At 43.2% G+C, this 17,571-nt stretch overlaps 1 protein-coding gene across 2 annotated transcripts in view; it reads left to right on the top strand.

Moving 5' to 3' along the window:
- LOC110531254 (copine-9-like) overlaps window positions 1-17,571 on the top strand; it is a 77,794-nt gene that overhangs the window by 56,192 nt on the left and 4,031 nt on the right. For both annotated transcript variants that reach the window (XM_036988821.1, XM_036988822.1), the window contains exons 9-17: window positions 2,297-2,400; window positions 2,630-2,734; window positions 3,481-3,522; window positions 3,609-3,684; window positions 5,460-5,513; window positions 6,166-6,227; window positions 6,497-6,543; window positions 7,904-8,085; window positions 14,729-14,856. In XM_036988821.1, the coding sequence (XP_036844716.1) occupies window positions 2,297-2,400; window positions 2,630-2,734; window positions 3,481-3,522; window positions 3,609-3,684; window positions 5,460-5,513; window positions 6,166-6,227; window positions 6,497-6,543; window positions 7,904-8,085; window positions 14,729-14,856 (800 nt within the window). The remainder of the gene's footprint in view (window positions 1-2,296; window positions 2,401-2,629; window positions 2,735-3,480; window positions 3,523-3,608; window positions 3,685-5,459; window positions 5,514-6,165; window positions 6,228-6,496; window positions 6,544-7,903; window positions 8,086-14,728; window positions 14,857-17,571) is intronic.

The raw sequence follows: 17,571 nt of genomic DNA, 5'->3' as shown, positions 1-17,571 counted from the left end.
GCCCAGGCTACTGCTCAAATGTCTTGTAGTTGAGTAGCCAGCCTAGGCTACTGCTCAAATGTCTTGTAGTTGAGTAGCCAGCCTAGGCTACTGCTCAAATGTCTTGTAGTTGAGTAGCCAGCCTAGGCTACTGCTCAAATGTCTTGTAGTTGGGTAGCCAGCCTAGGCTACTGCTCAAATGTCTTGTAGTTGAGTAGCCAGCCTAGGCTACTGCTCAAATGTCTTGTAGTTGAGTAGCCAGCCTAGGCTACTGCTCAAATGTCTTGTAGTTGGGTAGCCAGCCTAGGCTACTGCTCAAATGTCTTGTAGTTGAGTAGCCAGCCTAGGCTACTGCTCAAATGTCTTGTAGTTGAGTAGCCAGCCTAGGCTACTGCTCAAATGTCTTGTAGTTGAGTAGCCAGCCTAGGCTACTGCTCAAATGTCTTGTAGTTGGGTAGCCAGCCTAGGCTACTGCTCAAATGTCTTGTAGTTGAGTAGCCAGCCTAGGCTACTGCTCAAATGTCTTGTAGTTGAGTAGCCAGCCTAGGCTACTGCTCAAATGTTGCTGTAATTGGCCTACACGTTTCTGCTTTGCATGGTGTTTTGTTGCAGATTTAGTCATTTGGTTATTCGTTGTCAAGCTTTAAAAACTGATGCCAGACTGCAACATTATAGTAGCCTTTCCCTCGAACACACAAAAGCAGCGCAATTGAAGTTGAATTCAATGCATTTTTGTCAAATATAACATTTTTAACTTCTTATAAAGTTCGTTTTGATGCATAAACTGGGAATTTGTTATTTTTTACTGATATTATGATTCTGTTTGTTTCATATCTGCAAAGTAGATAAAACGCTGTCAGTTCCACTTTAATACCTTGAAAAATAATGTGCTTATTGATAGGCTACTTGCAAGTTGGTTCAACCACTGTTATTTTATCCTGCTTCTAGCTTTTAATTTGCAACAGCACAGGTTTTTATGAACCTTGCTGTTTTCATCTCAGACCTTGGCAACAATGTTTAAAAATCTGAATTTGATCTTCCTCCTGCCATAGAGCTCTAACGGTGTCGGACGTCGTTTTTATGACCAGGTCGAAATCATGCAGCAGCATCATTAATATGGACATAAATGTCAAACAAATTAAAAGGGAATGTTAGCTGTCATTTGAGCTTGATGTGACTGGGTTAGCTTTTGTTTGCTGTTGATTTCTAAAATCCCCATTACACTCTGGGGTACACTCTTAGAAAAAAGGGTTCCGAAGGGTGCTTTGGCTGTCCCTATAGGAGAACCCTTTTTGGTTCCAGGTAGAACCCTTTTTGTTTCCATGTGGATCCCTCTGTAAAAATGATTCTACATGCAACCCAAAAGGGTTGTACCTGCAACCAGAAAGGGTTATACAAAGGGTTCTCCTATGGGGACAGCCGAAAAACCCTTTAAGGTTCTAGATAGAACCTTTTTTTCCTAAGAGTGTAGGGATAGAACCCTCAACGTTCTTTGGCTTCACTGGGTATGTATACAGTATATACTGTATAAAACCTGTTTTAGTAAAGGGTTCTTTAATCTCACCAAAATAACCAAAAGGTTCTATATAGAACCCCAAATAATATATTATTTTTCTAAGAGTGTATGGTGTTGCTTTTTCATTTCCACTTAAAGTGGAGGTTGGATCGGAGTCACAATTAAAGCTAAACGTGTTTCCTGTGGTTATTATGCTGTCCGACTAGCTTTAAATGTTGAAGATCAGAACATTTATTGTACTTTAGAGCTGTTGTCCAGAAGACTATTCTTTAGGGTTATACTTGACCCATGAGATATATCCCAACGGGCACAGACGTCAATTCAATGTAGAGTTGAAGTCGGAAGTTTACATACATTTAGGTTGGAGTCATTAAAACTTGTTTTTCAACCACTCCACACATTTCTTGTTAACAAACTATAGTTTTGTCAAGGTTAGGGCATCTACTTTGTGCATGACAAGTCATTTTTCCAACAGTTGTTTACAGACAGATTAACATTATTGTTATTTTATTATAGACCATTTTTTACTTTAGTTTATTTAGTAAATATTTTCTTAACTGCATTGTTGGTTAACGTCTTGTAAGTAAGCATTTCACAGTAAGGTCTACACCTGTTGTCTTCGGGGCATGTGACAAATCAAATTGTATTTTATTTGATGTTCCACGTTGGTTCAACGTAATTTCATTGAAATGACGTGGAAACAACATTGATTCAACAAGTACAGTATGTGCCCAGTTGGCTGTTTATGGTGTGCTACGGTGAGATGCTATGCAAAGGTTCTCTGTTGATGTTCTTCTCCAGGACATTGCTACCATGCAGCTGTGTGCCAACAAGCTGGACAAGAAAGACTTTTTTGGGAAGTCTGACCCCTTCCTGGTCTTCTACAGAAGTAACGAGGATGGAACGTGAGTGTAGCGTCCGAGGAAATGTCCTAGTTTCCTAGTAATGTCTAGTTTCATCTACATCTTCATCTTTCCTATGCTTAACCACAGTATGTAATGTAGTCTGTGGGTTCGGTTCTAGCTCTGAGTATCATTTGTCCTCATCTTGGGATTGTCTCTAGTGATTGCTAGTGATATCACCTAAGTACATTGTGAGTTCCTCTCTGTAACGTTCTCTTCAACTCTGTTCCAGGTTCACTATCTGTCATAAGACGGAGGTGGTTAAGAACACACTGAATCCTGTGTGGCAGCCCTTCACCATCCCAGTGAGGGCCCTCTGTAATGGGGACTATGACAGGTTAGAGTGGAGAGGACAGAGGGACAGTATGCTTTGGGTTTCATGACCAATGATAGTCACACCCCCAGCCTGAAGGACAATCTATGACTATGTTGTGTGAAAGGATTGTGGTCATTCGCACATCCATAAAAAACGTGTATGAATATGCTCCCAGTTACCTTTATTGACAGCGTTTCAATACACAAGGACCTTCGTCAGGTCAGGTATGTTGTAGGATATCAATAACGTTGAAACATTGGGACACTTTTTGGGGGAACCAATGGGGGACCTCTACAGTACGAGCAGCAGAATGATGACTTCGACTGTCAGTCACTGGGGGCGATCAGAATAATGCCAGCAGTCGGCCCTGGTTTCCTAGGGGCCAGCACTGGTGTTATTGGGATTGACTCAGAGTATTCACACCACGTTACCACACCATACACTGTCAACGATGCTGATGGAGTCTCTGTGAGTTAGTGTTGTGTTGACAAGACAGAAGCCTACCTCTCATGAACATGTATCAGAATGTCACCTTTTTCTTTAGAAGGAATAGATCTATGGTGGTTGTGTCAAAGGTCATGTTGAACAAAATAAATACTGTGAGCTCTGAAAGTATTGGGACAGTGACACATTTTGTTGTTGTTTTGGCTCTGTACTCCAGCACTTTGGGTTGGAAATGATACAATGACTATGAGGTGAAAGTGCAGACTGTCAGCTTTAATTTTTAGGGTATTTCCAATATTTTTTTCTTCTGTTTCCCATCCTAGAACAGTGAAGGTGGATGTATATGACTGGGACAGAGATGGAAGGTATTTTTTGTGCACTTTTTGATTTCCACATGAATATCTAATGCTTTGTGAATGTGTCTCATGCCGTCAGTTATTCTTTCCTGCAGCCATGATTTCATTGGTGAGTTCACCACAAGTTACAGAGATTTCTCACGTGGACAAAACCAGTTTAATGTCTATGAGGTGAGCCACAAATGTTTGTTCATTTTCAGGAGCATACAGTGCATTCGGAAAGTATTCAGACCCCTTGACTTTTCCCACATTGTGTTACATTAGACTTTTTCTAAAATGGATTAAATAAAACAATTTCCTCATCAATCGACACACAATACCCCATAATGACAAATCGAAAACAGGTTTTTTGAATGTTTGGCAAATGTATTAACTTTAAAACAGAAATACCTTATTTACATAAGTATTCAGACCCTTTGCTATGAGACTCGAAATTGTGCTCGGGTGCATCATGTTTCCATTGATCATCCTTGATGTTTCTACAACTTGATTGGAGTCCACCTAAGGTAAATTCAATTGATTTGGAAAGGCACACTCCTGTGTATATAAGGTCAGAGAGTTGACAGTACATGTCAGAGAGAAATCCAAGGCATGAGGACGAAGGAATTGTCCGTAGAGCTCCGAGACAGGATTGTGTTGAGGCACAGATCTGGTGAAGGGTACCAAAAAATGTCTGCAGCATTGATGGTCCCCAAGAACACTGACCTCCATCATTCTTAAACGGAAGAAGTTTGGAACCACCAAGACTCTTCCTCTTCCTAGAGCTGTCTGCCCGGCCAAACTGAGCAATTGGGGGAGAAGGGCCTTGGTCAGGGAGGTGACCAATAATCCGATGGTCACTTTAACGGAGCTCCAGAGTTCCTCAGTGGAGATGGTTGTCCTTCTGGAAGGTTCTCCCATCTCTGCAGCACTCCACCAATCAGGCCTTTATGGTAGAGCGGCCAGACACAAAACCACTCCTCAGTAAAAGGCACATGATAGCCCGCATGGAGTTTGCCAAAGGGCACCTAAAGACTCTCAGACCATGAGAAACGAGATTCTCTGGTCTGATGAAACCATGATTGAACTCTTTGATCTGAAGGCCAAGTGTTACGTCTGGAGGAAACCTGGCACCATCCCTACAGTGAGCATGGTGGTGGCAGCATCATGCTGTGGGGATGTTTTTTAGCGGCAGGGACTGGGAGACTAGTCAGGACCGAGGGAAAGATAAAAGGAGCAAAATAGAATGAGATCATTGATGAAAACCTGTTCCAGAGCGCTCAGGACCTCAGACTGGGGCGAAGGTTCACCATCCAACAGGACAGCAACTCCAAGCAAACAGCCAAGACAACGCAGGAGTGGCTTGTGGACAAGTCTCTGAATGTCCTTAACTGGCCCAGCCAGAGCCTGGACTTGACCCCGAACATCTCTGGAGAGACCTGAAAAGCTCTGTCATCCAAACTGACAGAACTTTGGAGGTTCAACCGAGAAGAATGGGAGAAACTCCCCAAATACAGGTGGGCCAAGCTTGTAGCGTCATACCCAAGAAGACCTTCGGCTGTAATCGCTGCCAAAGGTGCGTCTATAAAGTACTGAGTAAAGGGTCTGAATACATATGGACATGTTATATTTTATTTGATTATTTAGAAATAAATTTGCAAAAATTCATAACCTGTTTTTGCTTTGTCATTATGAGGTATTTTGTGTAGATTGAGGGACAAATACTTTTTAATACATTTTAGAATAAGGCTGTAACGTAAAAAAAATGTGGAAAAAGTCGAGGGGTTTCTAATGCCAGTATATACCAGTATATGTGGTTACTATTGTCATGAATATCCTTGAATAGATGTGTACATCCATGTACACATTATGAAAAATATCTACCACAAGCATTTTAAGTTCATATTGCTTTTGAAATAACTACTTACTGTGTTTTCTTATCCATGCTTTTATTTTTCATAAACCAGGTTCTAAATCCGAAAAAGAAGGGCAAGAAAAAGAAATACATTAACTCTGGCACGGTAAGTACTTATCTGGCACGGTAGGTACTTATCTGGCACGGTAAGTACTTATCTGGCACGGTAAGTACTTATCTGGCACGGTAGGTACTTATCTGGCACGGTAAGTACTTATCTGGCACGGTAGGTACTTATCTGGCACGGTAAGTACTTATCTGGCACGGTAAGTACTTATCTGGCACGGTAGGTACTTATCTGGCACGGTAAGTACTTATCTGGCACGGTAAGTACTTATCTGGCACGGTAAGTACTTATCTGGCACGGTAAGTACTTATCTGGCACGGTAAGTACTTATCTGGCACGGTAGGTACTTATCTGGCACGGTAAGTACTTATCTGGCACGGTAAGTACTTATCTAGCACGGTAGGTACTTATCTGGCACGGTAAGTACTTATCTGGCACGGTAGGTACTTATCTGGCACGGTAAGTACTTATCTGGCACGGTAGGTACTTATCTGGCACGGTAAGTACTTATCTGGCACGGTAAGTACTTATCTGGCACGGTAAGTACTTATCTGGCACGGTAAGTACTTATCTGGCACGGTAAGTACATTCTGCTTATCTGCCTGTCAGCTTCAACATTGTAATGATTTATATGGGTCACTATTGTCATCATACTATCCCCCCCCCCCCTCCCCATCACTACTATCATCAGGTAACACTGCTGTCCTTCAAAGTGGAGTCGGAATATACGTTTGTGGATTTCATCCGAGGCGGGTGAGTGGAATGTTAATTAGCCCAGGGTCAATTAAGCCTATGCCTGTGTGGATAAACAGCTTGGGAACCACTGTGATTACAGGCCTTGAACTCACATTGCTTCATCTAACCAGTTAGTCAATTAGGGTCATGGCAAGAGTAATATAACAACTACTCAATAAACTATTGATCAACGTCCTGGTTGAAGAGGTTTGGTCCTCAGAGGGCAGTATTCTAATTTGGATCAAGTTTATCTTTTTAATGATTTTCAACCCCTTCTTTCCCAACAGGACACAACTCAACTTCACAGTAGCCATCGACTTCACTGCTTCTAATGGTAAGTGGAGCTCAGGGCGGTCATTGGCCATCTAAAACATTTAAACACACAGTAGATGAATTTCAAATGCAAATGCATACTAATTACACTACATGACCAAAAGTATGGACACCTGCTTGTCGAACATCTCATCCCAAAATCATGGGCATTAATATGGAGTTGGTCCGCCCTTTGCTGCTATAACAGCCTCCACTCTTCTGTGAAGGCTTTCCACTAGATGTTGGAATATTTCTGCATGGACTTGCTTCCATTCAGCCACAAGAGCATTAGTGAGGTTGGGCACTGATGTTGGACGATTAGGACTGGCTTGCAGTCGGCATTCATATTCATCCCAAAGGTGTTTGATGGAATTGAGGTCAGGGCTCTGTGTAGGCCAGTCAAGTTCTTCCACACCAATCTCAACAAACCATTTCTGTATGGACGTCGCTTTGTGCACAGGGCATTGTCATGCTGAAACAGGAAAGGGCCTTCCCCAAACTGTTGCCACAAAGTTGGAAGCACATATTCGTCTGGAATGGCAGTGTATGCTGTAGCGTTAAGATTTCCCTTCACTGGAACTAAGGGGCCTGAACCATGAAAAACAGCCCCAGACCATTATTTATTATCCACCAAACTTTACACTATGCATTGGGGCAGGTATTGTCGTTGGCACTGCCAGATGGTAAAGAGTGATTCATCACTCCAGAGAATGCATTTCCACTGTTACAGTGTCCAATGGCGGCAAGCTTTACACCACTCCAGCCGATGCTTGGCATTGCGCATGGTGATCTTAGGCTTGTGTACGGCTGCTCTGACATGGAAACCCAATTTTATGAAGCTCCCGACGAACAGTTCTTATGCTGACGTAGCTTCCAGAGGCAGTTTGGAACTCGGTGGTGAGCGTTGCAACTGAGGACAGACGATTTTGGGAAGTTGGCATCCTATGATGGTGCCATGTTGAAAGTCACTGAGCTCTTCAGTAAGGCCATTCTAATACCAATGTTTGTCAATGGAGATTGCATGGCTGTGTGCTCGAATGTATATACCTGTCAGTAACGGGTGTGGCTGAAATAGCAGGATCCACTAACTTTAAGTGGTCTCCACATAAGTTTGTGTATACAGTATATTTAGGTCATTTATGCACATTAAATAACAGGGGTATACTGTAGGTAACTACATGCATCAGCAGGGATCAGACATGGATCTAGCTTCATTTCAGTTGTAGCTATTTGTGTGTCTGTTTTAACTAGCCACTGTGGCTGTGTACTGCTTGCTCTTTGGGGTTTTAAGATGGGTATCTGTAAAGCACTATGAAAATTGCTGGTGGTAAAAATGGCTTTATAAAATAATTTTGATTCGTTGAATTTGTGCTATGTGACAGGTGACCCGTCTCAGCCCACCTCCCTCCACTACATGAACCCGTACCAGATGAATGCGTATGCCATGGCCCTGAAGGCTGTAGGGGACATCATCCAGGACTATGACAGTGACAAGCTCTTTCCTGCCTACGGCTTCGGAGCCAAGTTACCTCCCGATGGAAAGATATCCCACGCATTCCCTCTGGTTAGACACACACACACACTGCTATGATTAGACACACTGTCAGTCCCAAACCCAGAAGGACGTACACATCATGTACCAGATTACAGTAAAACACATCTTGTATCATGTATCAGATTAGAGTAAAACACCTCTAGTATCATGAATCAGATTAGAGTAAAACACCTCTAGTATCATGAATCAGATTAGAGTAAAACACCTCTAGTATCATGTGCCAGATTAGAGTAAAACACTTCTTGTATCATGAATCAGATTACCGGTAGAGTAAAACACCTCTAGTATCATATATCAGATTCGAGTAAAACACTTCTAGTATCATGTATCAGATTAGAGTAAAACACCTCTAGTATCATGTGCCAGATTAGAGTAAAACACCTCTAGTATCATATATCAGATTCGAGTAAAACACTTCTAGTATCATGTATCAGATTCGAGTAAAACACTTCTAGTATCATGTATCAGATTCGAGTAAAACACTTCTAGTATCATGTATCAGATTAGAGTAAAACACTTATTGTATCACGTATCCGATTCTAGTAAAACACCTCTAGTATCATGTATCAGATTCTAGTAAAACACTTCAGAGAGCAGGTCTCTCTAATCGACCTGGCCCGGGTATCCTGGAAGGATATTGACCTCATTCCGTCAGTAGAAGATGCCTGGTTAATCTTTAAAAGTGCTTTCCTCACAATCTTAAATAAGAATGCCCCATTCAAAAAATGTAGAACCAGGAACAGATATAGCCCGTGGTTCACTCCAGACCTGACTGCCCTTGGCCAGCACAAAAACATCCTGCAACTTTTCAGGGAAGTTAGGAACCAGCATACACAGGCAGTTAGGAAAGAAAAGGCTAGCTTTTTCAAACAGAAATTTGCATCCTGTAGCACAAACTCCCAAAGGTTCTGGGACTGTAAAGTCCATGGAGAATAAGAGCACCTCCTCCCAGCTGCCCATGACACTGAGGCTAGGAAACACTGTCCCCACCAATAAATCCACAATAATTGAGAATTTCAATAAGCATTTTTCTATGGCTGGCCATGCTTTCCACCTGGCCACCCTTACCCTGTTCAACAGCCCTGCACACCCCACAGCAACTTGCCCAAGCCTCCCCCATTTCTCCTTCACCCAAATCCAGATAGCTGATGTTCTGAAAGAGCTGCAACATCTGGACCCCTACAAATCAGCAGGGCTAGACAATCTGGACACTCTCTTTTCTAAAAATTATCAGCCGAAATTGTTGAAACCCCTATTTACTAGCCTGTTCAACCTCTCTTCCGCATCGTCTGAGATCCCCAAAGATTGGAAAGCTGCCACGGTCATCCCCCTCTTCAAAGGGGGAGACACTCTAGACCCAAACTGCTACAGACCTATAATCTATCCTACCTTGCCTTTCTAAGGTCTTCGAAAGCCAAGTTAACAAACAGATCACCGACCATTTCAAATCCCACAGTACTTCTCCGCTATGCAATCTAGTTTCCGAGCAGGTCATAGGTGTACCTCAGCCACGCTCAAGGTTCTAAATGATACCATTACCGCCATCGGTAAGAGACAATACTGTGCAGCTGTATTCATTGCCCTGGCCAAGGCTTTTGACTCTGTCAATCACCACATTCTTATCAGCAGACTAAACAGCCTTGGTTTCTCAAATGACTGCCTCGCCTGGTTTACCAACTACTTCTCTGATAGAGTTCAGTGTGTCAAATCGGAGGGCCGTTGTCCGGATCTCTGGCAGTCTCTATGGGGGTGCCACAGGGTTCAATTCTCGGGCCGACTCTCTTCTCTGTATACATCAATGATGTCGCTCTTGCTGCTGGTGATTCTCTGATCCACCTCTACGCAGGTGACACCATTCTGTATACTTCTGGCTCCTCTTTGGACACTGAGTTAACTAACCTCCAGACGAGCTTCAATGCCATACAACTATCCTTCAGTGGCCTCCAACTGCTCTTAAATGCAAGGAAAACCAGCTCCGTCGCGGACCACGATGTCTTGCTCCCAGACAAACTAAACCACTTCTTTGCTCGCTTTGAGGACTATACAGTGCCACTGACACGGCCCGCTACCAAAACCTGCGGGCTCTCCTTCACTGCAGCCAACGTGAGTAAAACATTTAAACGTGTTAACCCTCGCAAGGCTGCCGGCCCAGACGGCATCCCCAGCCGTGTCCTCATAGCATGCGCAGATCAGCTGGCTGGTGTGTTTACGGACATATTCACTCAATCCTTATCCCAGTCTGCTGTTCCCACATGCTTCACGAGGGCCACCATTGTTCCTGTTCCCAAGAAAATGAAGGTAACTGAGCTAAATGCCCCGTAGCATTTACTTTCGTCATCATGAAGTGCTTTGAGAGTCTAGTCAAGCACCATATCACCTCCACCCTAGACCCACTCCAATTTGCTTCCCGCCCCAATAGGTCCACAGACAACGCAATAGCAATCACACTGCACACTGCACTAACCCATCTGGACAAGAGGAATACCTATGTAAGAATGCTGTTCATCGACTACAGCTCAGCATTTAACACCATAGTGCCCTCCAAACTCGTCATTAAGCTCGAGACCCTTTGTCTCGACCCCGCCCTTTGCCACTGGATCCTGGACTTCCTGACGGGCCGCCCCCAGGTGGTGAGGGTAGGTAACAACATCTCCACCCCGCTGATCCTCAATACTGGGGCCCCACAAGGGTGCGTTCTCAGCCCTCTCCTGTACTCCCTGTTCCTCCATGACTGCGTGGCCATGCACACCCCCAACTCAATCATCAAGTTTGCAGACAACACTACAGTGGTAGGCTTGATTACCAACAACGACGAGACGGCCTACAGGGAGGAGTGTGGTGTCAGGAAAATAACTTCACACTCAATGTCAACAAAACAATGGAGATGATCGTGGACTTCAGGAAACAGCAGAGGGAGCAGCCCCATATCCACATCGACGGGACAGTAGTGGAGAACGTGGAAAGTTTTAAGTTCCTCGGCGTACACATCACAGACAAACTGAAATGGTCCATCCACACAGACAGCGTGGTGAAGAAGACGCAGCAGCGCCTCTTCAACCTCAAGAGGCTGAAGAAATTTGGCTTGTCACCAAAAGCACTCACAAACTTCTACAGATGCACAATCGAGAGCATCCTGTCGGGCTGTATCACCGCCTGGTACGGCAACTGCTCCGCCCACAACCGTAAGGCTCTTCAGAGGGTAGTGAGGTCTGCACAACGCATCACCGGGGGCAAACTACCTGCCCTCCGGGACACCTACACCACCCGATGTCACAGGACGGCCAAAAAGATCATCAAGGACAACAACCACCCGAGCCACTGCCTGTTCACCCCGCTATCATCCAGAAGGCGAGGTCAGTACAGGTGCATCAAAGCGAGGACCGAGAGACAAAAGCTGTTTTTCAATCTCAAGGCTAAACAGCCATCACTAACATTGAGTGGCTGCTGCCAACACACTGACTCTTCTCTAGCCACTTTAATAATAAGAAAATGTATGTAATAAATGTATCACTTGCCACTTTAAACAATGCCACTTTATATAATGTTTACATACCCTACGTTACCCATCTCATATGTATATACTGTACTCTATACCATCTCCTGCATCTTGCCTATGCTGTTCGGCCATCACTCATTCATATATTTTTATGTGCATATTCTTATTTATTCCTTTTCACTTGTGTGTGTATAAGGTAGTTGTTGTGAAATTGTTAGATTAGATTACTTGTTAGATATTACTGCATGGTCGGCACTAGAAGCACAAGCATTTCACTACACTCGCATTAACATCTGCTAACCATGTGTATGTGACAAATAAGATTTTATTTGATATCAGATGAGAGTAAAACACCTCCAGTATCATGTATCAGATCAGAGTAAAACACTTATTGTATCATGTATCAGATTAGAGTAAAACACCTCTAGTATAATTTATCAAATTAGAGTAAAACACCTCTATCATGTATCAGATCAGAGTAAAACACTTATTGTATCATGTATCAGATTAGAGTAAAACACCTCTAGTATCATATATCAGATCCTCATACTGTACTTCTCCTATTAGCACCTTCAATACGTGTGTGTGTGTGTGTGTGTGGTGTGTGTGTGTGTGGAGGGAGGAGGGGGATTAATGTGTGTAGTTGTGAGTGTTAGTGTGTGCTATAATCTGTGTTTCATGTGTGGGAGAGGCAGGAAAAGGAAGCAGGGAAAGAAAGTGGGAGGAAATGCCAGAGAGAACACTGTCTCAGGGCCATATTCAATCAAATTGGCTACTCGGTTTCAGGATAAGAGTGGCGTTTTAAAGGGATGGGGCTGATTGTGCTGCCAATCATGCCCTTGTTTGGCCTAAGAGCCTCAGCTGGGTTCAATCACGGGCTGGGAAGGTGCTGGAATGTGTCTGACAGGGCGCAGAGAGGTTTTTGGCCATTGCAGCACACAGTGAAGTATATGGAGAGAAAAAAGAATGATGAAAAAACAAATAGAGAGAGAGACTGGCAGACAAATAAAAGTTACTCTGTACATTTCCATTGTTTGGCTTTAAATACTTTCTCTCCACTTAAACGTTTACGTAAAAGAAATGATTTCTCAGATAATTCAGATTCAGAAGACAAGGACATTGTGACAATGTATACTGAACAAAAATCTAAACGCCACATGTAAAGTGCTGGTCCCATGTTTAATGAGCCCGAAATAAAAGATCCCGGAAATGTTCCATACATACAAAAAGCTTATTTCTCTCGAAATTTGTGCACAAATTTGTTTACATCCCTGTTAGTGAGCGTTTCTCCATTGCCAAGATAATTAATCTAACTGACAGGTGTGGAATATCAAGAACCTGATTAAACAGCATGATCATTACACAGGTGCACCTTGTGCTGGGGGACAATAAACGGCCACTCTAAAGTGCGTCACACAACACAAAGCCACAGATGTCTCATGCTTTGAGGCAGCGTGCAATTGGCATGCTGACTGCAGGAATGTCCACCAGAGCTGTTGCCATAGAATTGAATGTTAATTTCTCTATCATAAATTGCCTCCAATTTCATTTTATTTTATTTATTTAAAAAAATAAATGTTTACCTCTTTTTCTCCCCAATTCCGTGGTATCCAATTGGTAGTTACAGTCTTGTCTCATTGCAACAACTACTATACGGACTCGGGAGAGGCGAAGGTCGAGAGCCGTGCGTCCTCCGAAACACAACCCAACCAAGCTGTACTGCTTCTTGACACAATGCCCCCTTAACCCGGAAGCCAGCTGCACCAATATGTCGGAGGAAACACCGTACACCTGGCGACCATGTCAGCGTGCACTGTGCCCGGCCCACCACAGGAGTGTGCGATGGGACAAGAGCATCCCTACCGGCCAAACCCCGATGATGCTTGGCCAATTGTGCGCCACCCCATGTGTCCCCCGGTCGCGGTCGGCTGCGACAGAACCTGGACTCAAACCCAGAATCTCTAGTGGCACAACTAGCACAGCGATGCAGTGCCTTAGACCACTGTGCCACTCGGGAGGCCCCCTCCAATGTCATTTTAGAGAATTTGGCAGTACGTCCAACCGGTGAGTGGTTTGCTGATGTTAACGTTGTGAACAGAGTGCCCCATGGTGGCGGTGGGGTTATAGTATAGGCAGGCATAAGCTACGGACAACAAACACAATTGCATCTTATCGATGCCAATTTGAATGCCCAAAAATACCATGATGAGATCCTGAGGCCCATTATGAGGGTATATGTTACCATGTGGCGTTTATTTGTGTTCAGTGTACATTGTCACAATGTCTTTTTCTTCTGAAACTGAATTAATGAGAAATAATTTATTTTAGGTAAACGTTTAAGATTAGGCCCTAATGCATTTATTTCAATTGACTGATTTCCTCATATGAACATTAACCCAGTAAAATCTTTGAAATTATTGTATGTTGCGTTTATATTTTTGTTCGGTGTATATACTGTAAGTGAACTTCTCAAGGTCACCCCTGAAGGTGTATGTCTGTAGGATCAGATATCTTCACCACCAGCAGTAAGCGTGCCCAGACATTGTCTCAATGCAGCTGTGAGAGCGCTCAGCTCGCTGAGAGAGGACCTGAGTGAGGACAGGGTGTGGCGCAGGGGCCAAACCTCATCGCCTCGGTGACAGCTGGCCACACGCGCTCAGCAGCCAGCTCATCTCCCAGCCTTGCGGGGGACTCCCAGCATCCTCTCACTTCCTCCTGAGGAGCCTCTCCAATCACAGGCTCTGTTCCGCTGGCTGCTGTTGTCAAGCCAACAGCTTTCTATCTCTCTCTGACCTGCAGAATTACTTCCCAAACAACAACAACAACAAGCACAGGAGCTCCGTGAACAGGGCTGGTCGCTCTCCAGTGGCTAGTGGAATATTAACGTCCCATATTAATTATAAATAGAACCTTATTTATTATTTACAATTTTTTTGTGGCAGGCACTTGACTTTTTATTGTTATTACCACAATGCACATTTAGATCTTACTTTTCCTGAGCCTTGTCTTTGAAAGAAGTGGATGTGTAAAAAGTGGGTTGATGGTTGAGGTTTGGATCAACGGTGAAACAATTTACCATGGCGTTATTGATAACTGAATGTCTTGAAGTACGTAAAGGCTGACATGGTGACGTGCATCTCTTCCTGTTCCTTGCAGAGTGGTGACAATGAAAACCCAAACTGTGTGGGGATAGAGGGAGTATTGGAGGCGTACTTCCAGAGCCTCAGGACGGTCCAACTCTACGGACCCACCAACTTCTCTCCAGTCATCAACCAGGTGGCACGGTAAGGAGATTACAATGGGCTAGACCTGGTGATCTCTGACCCACTATATATGTTCATTATGATCTCAGGAGACAATACAGAACACTGCTGCCTAATGGTTCACATAGCAGCACATTCATACATACTAGAGTAGAAACACACATCCCCTGGAGTTGCAAGGCTAAACTATGTACTTGAAGCTGTGTTCTCTGCCAGACTTTTTCACCCCTAGGCAACAATGCTCTCCCTTTCTGACTAGCAGACTGATGTTTTCCCCTCTCTTGCAAGACTGCTGCTCTCCCTCTAGCAGACTGCTGCTCTCCCTCTAGCAGACTGCTGCTCTCCCTCTAGCAGACTGCTGCTCTCACTCTCCCTCTAGCAGACTGCTGCTCTCACTCTCCCTCTAGCAGACTGCTGCTCTCCCTCTCCCTCTAGCAGACTGCTGCTCTCACTCTCCCTCTAGCAGACTGCTGCTCTCACTCTCCCTCTAGCAGACTGCTGCTCTCACTCTCCCTCTAGCAGACTGCTGCTCTCCCTCTCCCTCTAGCAGACTGCTGCTCTCCCTCTCCCTCTAGCAGACTGCTGCTCTCCCTCTCCCTCTAGCAGACTGCTGCACCAAAGGTACAATGTGGAGGTGTCTGGAGAAATGTTTCAAGAATGTGTATTTCAGACTAGTGATGTTATTCTGTAGCTTCTGCTGAGAGTAGTCTTCATGTGTGCTGAGAGCATTTGATTCCTCAAGTGTCATTAAGAAGTTTCTGGTAGTTCTGAAACAGGGAGGCAGGGAGTAATTTTATGGGATCTTTTTTGGGGAATAAACAAAACAACTGGTTTAGAAGTTTTTGGTGCTTCTCAAGTCGTGTAAGCAGTCATTTCAAGAGAGCTCTGGCTAAGATGTATTTTTTTAATTGCATTCAGGTTACTGACCATGTGATGGGAAATTGAAGACAACATGGCATTGGAAGGCCATTCTAGCAGATGTGTAAATTTACCCGAATAATTACAATGAACCTTTTAGTCATTTGGCAGACCTACCAGAGTAACTTACAGCTAGTGCATTCATCTTAAAGGGGCAATCAGCAGTTGCTAAATCCATTTTTGGACTTAGAAATGAATGGTTCTGAACAGTCATTCTGAAAAATATATTTTTCTCATGGCTAACTACCAGGAACTTTGTAAAGACCTGCTGAAAGGGTGGGGAGCTTACATTCATGAGCACGCCTTGACTGACAGCTCTTTGAAACGCCTATGTCAAGCAACTTGGATGCATTGAGCAGTGTTGCAGTCAAATCTAATTTAATCTAATTTGGTGAAACACAAAGCAACTCAAACATTGACATTTGCGTCAGTGATATAATTTATACAAGCCGACACTTATTTAAATTAAATTAGATAAGAGAATATCATGTTACCGTTGGTGTATTAAAATGAGAGGTAAGGTGATGTCACCTAGTCCCCTTAATAATGAATCCAAGTGTTTGACATGGGGGAGGTAACCAGACTTGATCAATGTACAGTGGGGAGAACAAGTATTTGATACACTGCCGATTTTGCAGGTTTTCCAACTTACAAAGCATGTAGAGGTCTGTAATTTTTATCATAGGTACACTTCAACTGTGAGAGACGGAATCTAAAACAAAAATCCAGAAAATCACATTGTATGATTTTTAAGTAATTAATTTGCATTTTATTGCATGACATAAGTATTTGAACACCTACCAACCAGTAAGAATTCCGGCTCTCACAGACCTAACTGCACCTGTTTGAACCCGTTACCTGTATAAAAGACACCTGTCCACACACTCAATCAAACAGTCTCCAACCTCTCCACAATGGCCAAGACCAGAAAGCTGTGTAAGGACATCAGGGACATCAGGGATAAAATTCCATCTCTCACAGTTGAAGTGTACCTATGATAAAAGTTACAGACCTCTACATGCTTTGTAAGTAGGAAAACCTGCAAAATCAGCAGTGTATCAAATACTTGTTCTCCCCACTGTAGAAGCAACAGTCATTTTTCATGCTTTGGTCATCATACTTTGATCTAGGTTTCCTTCATTCAAATATCATCCAATTTCATGAAAAACATGATTTTTCATGCTCATGACCTTTAATGATATGTACCCATTGATTCTTGAAGATTATAACTTATAAATGCCTCGTGAACTTTATTCAACTGTCGTTCCCCATCAGAATCCAAAATATTACCTTGTTTTACTCCAATGTTTGTAAACAAAGTAAATGTAAACAAACAATATATGGTTAGATCTAACTTTTTTTTTTATTGAACCTAAAACAGAATAATAAAACATACACATGTGTACAAAACAATATAATTCAGCACACAATAACAAAATAAACATATTTAAGCAATCACATTCAACTACATAAAGGCCTTTTCATACTAACTAACTTTCATACTAACTACTTCTCTTTTCATACTAACTGTGGCTCAGTTGGTACCTCATGGCACTTGCAATGCCAGGGTTGTGGGTTTGATACCTACGGGGGACCAGAATAAAAAAAAAATTAAAAAGTATGAAAATGTATGCACCAAGTCGCTCTGTATAGGAGCGTCTGCTAAAATGTAAAAAATGCTTTGACTTTGCTGATAGCTGCTTTATTGAGTGGAGAAAATGTTTACTATGTGGTGGACTCACCTAGCTATCTTAAAGCGTCAATCAACAGTATAAATAACAACAAGGCATTATCCCCTCACCTGGTTGGTAAACAGCT

Source organism: Oncorhynchus mykiss, chromosome 9, assembly GCF_013265735.2.
Source record: "Oncorhynchus mykiss isolate Arlee chromosome 9, USDA_OmykA_1.1, whole genome shotgun sequence".
NCBI lineage: Eukaryota > Metazoa > Chordata > Actinopteri > Salmoniformes > Salmonidae > Oncorhynchus > Oncorhynchus mykiss.
Note: the sequence above shows the minus strand (reverse complement) of the source record. Positions and strands in the feature narration are given on the sequence as shown.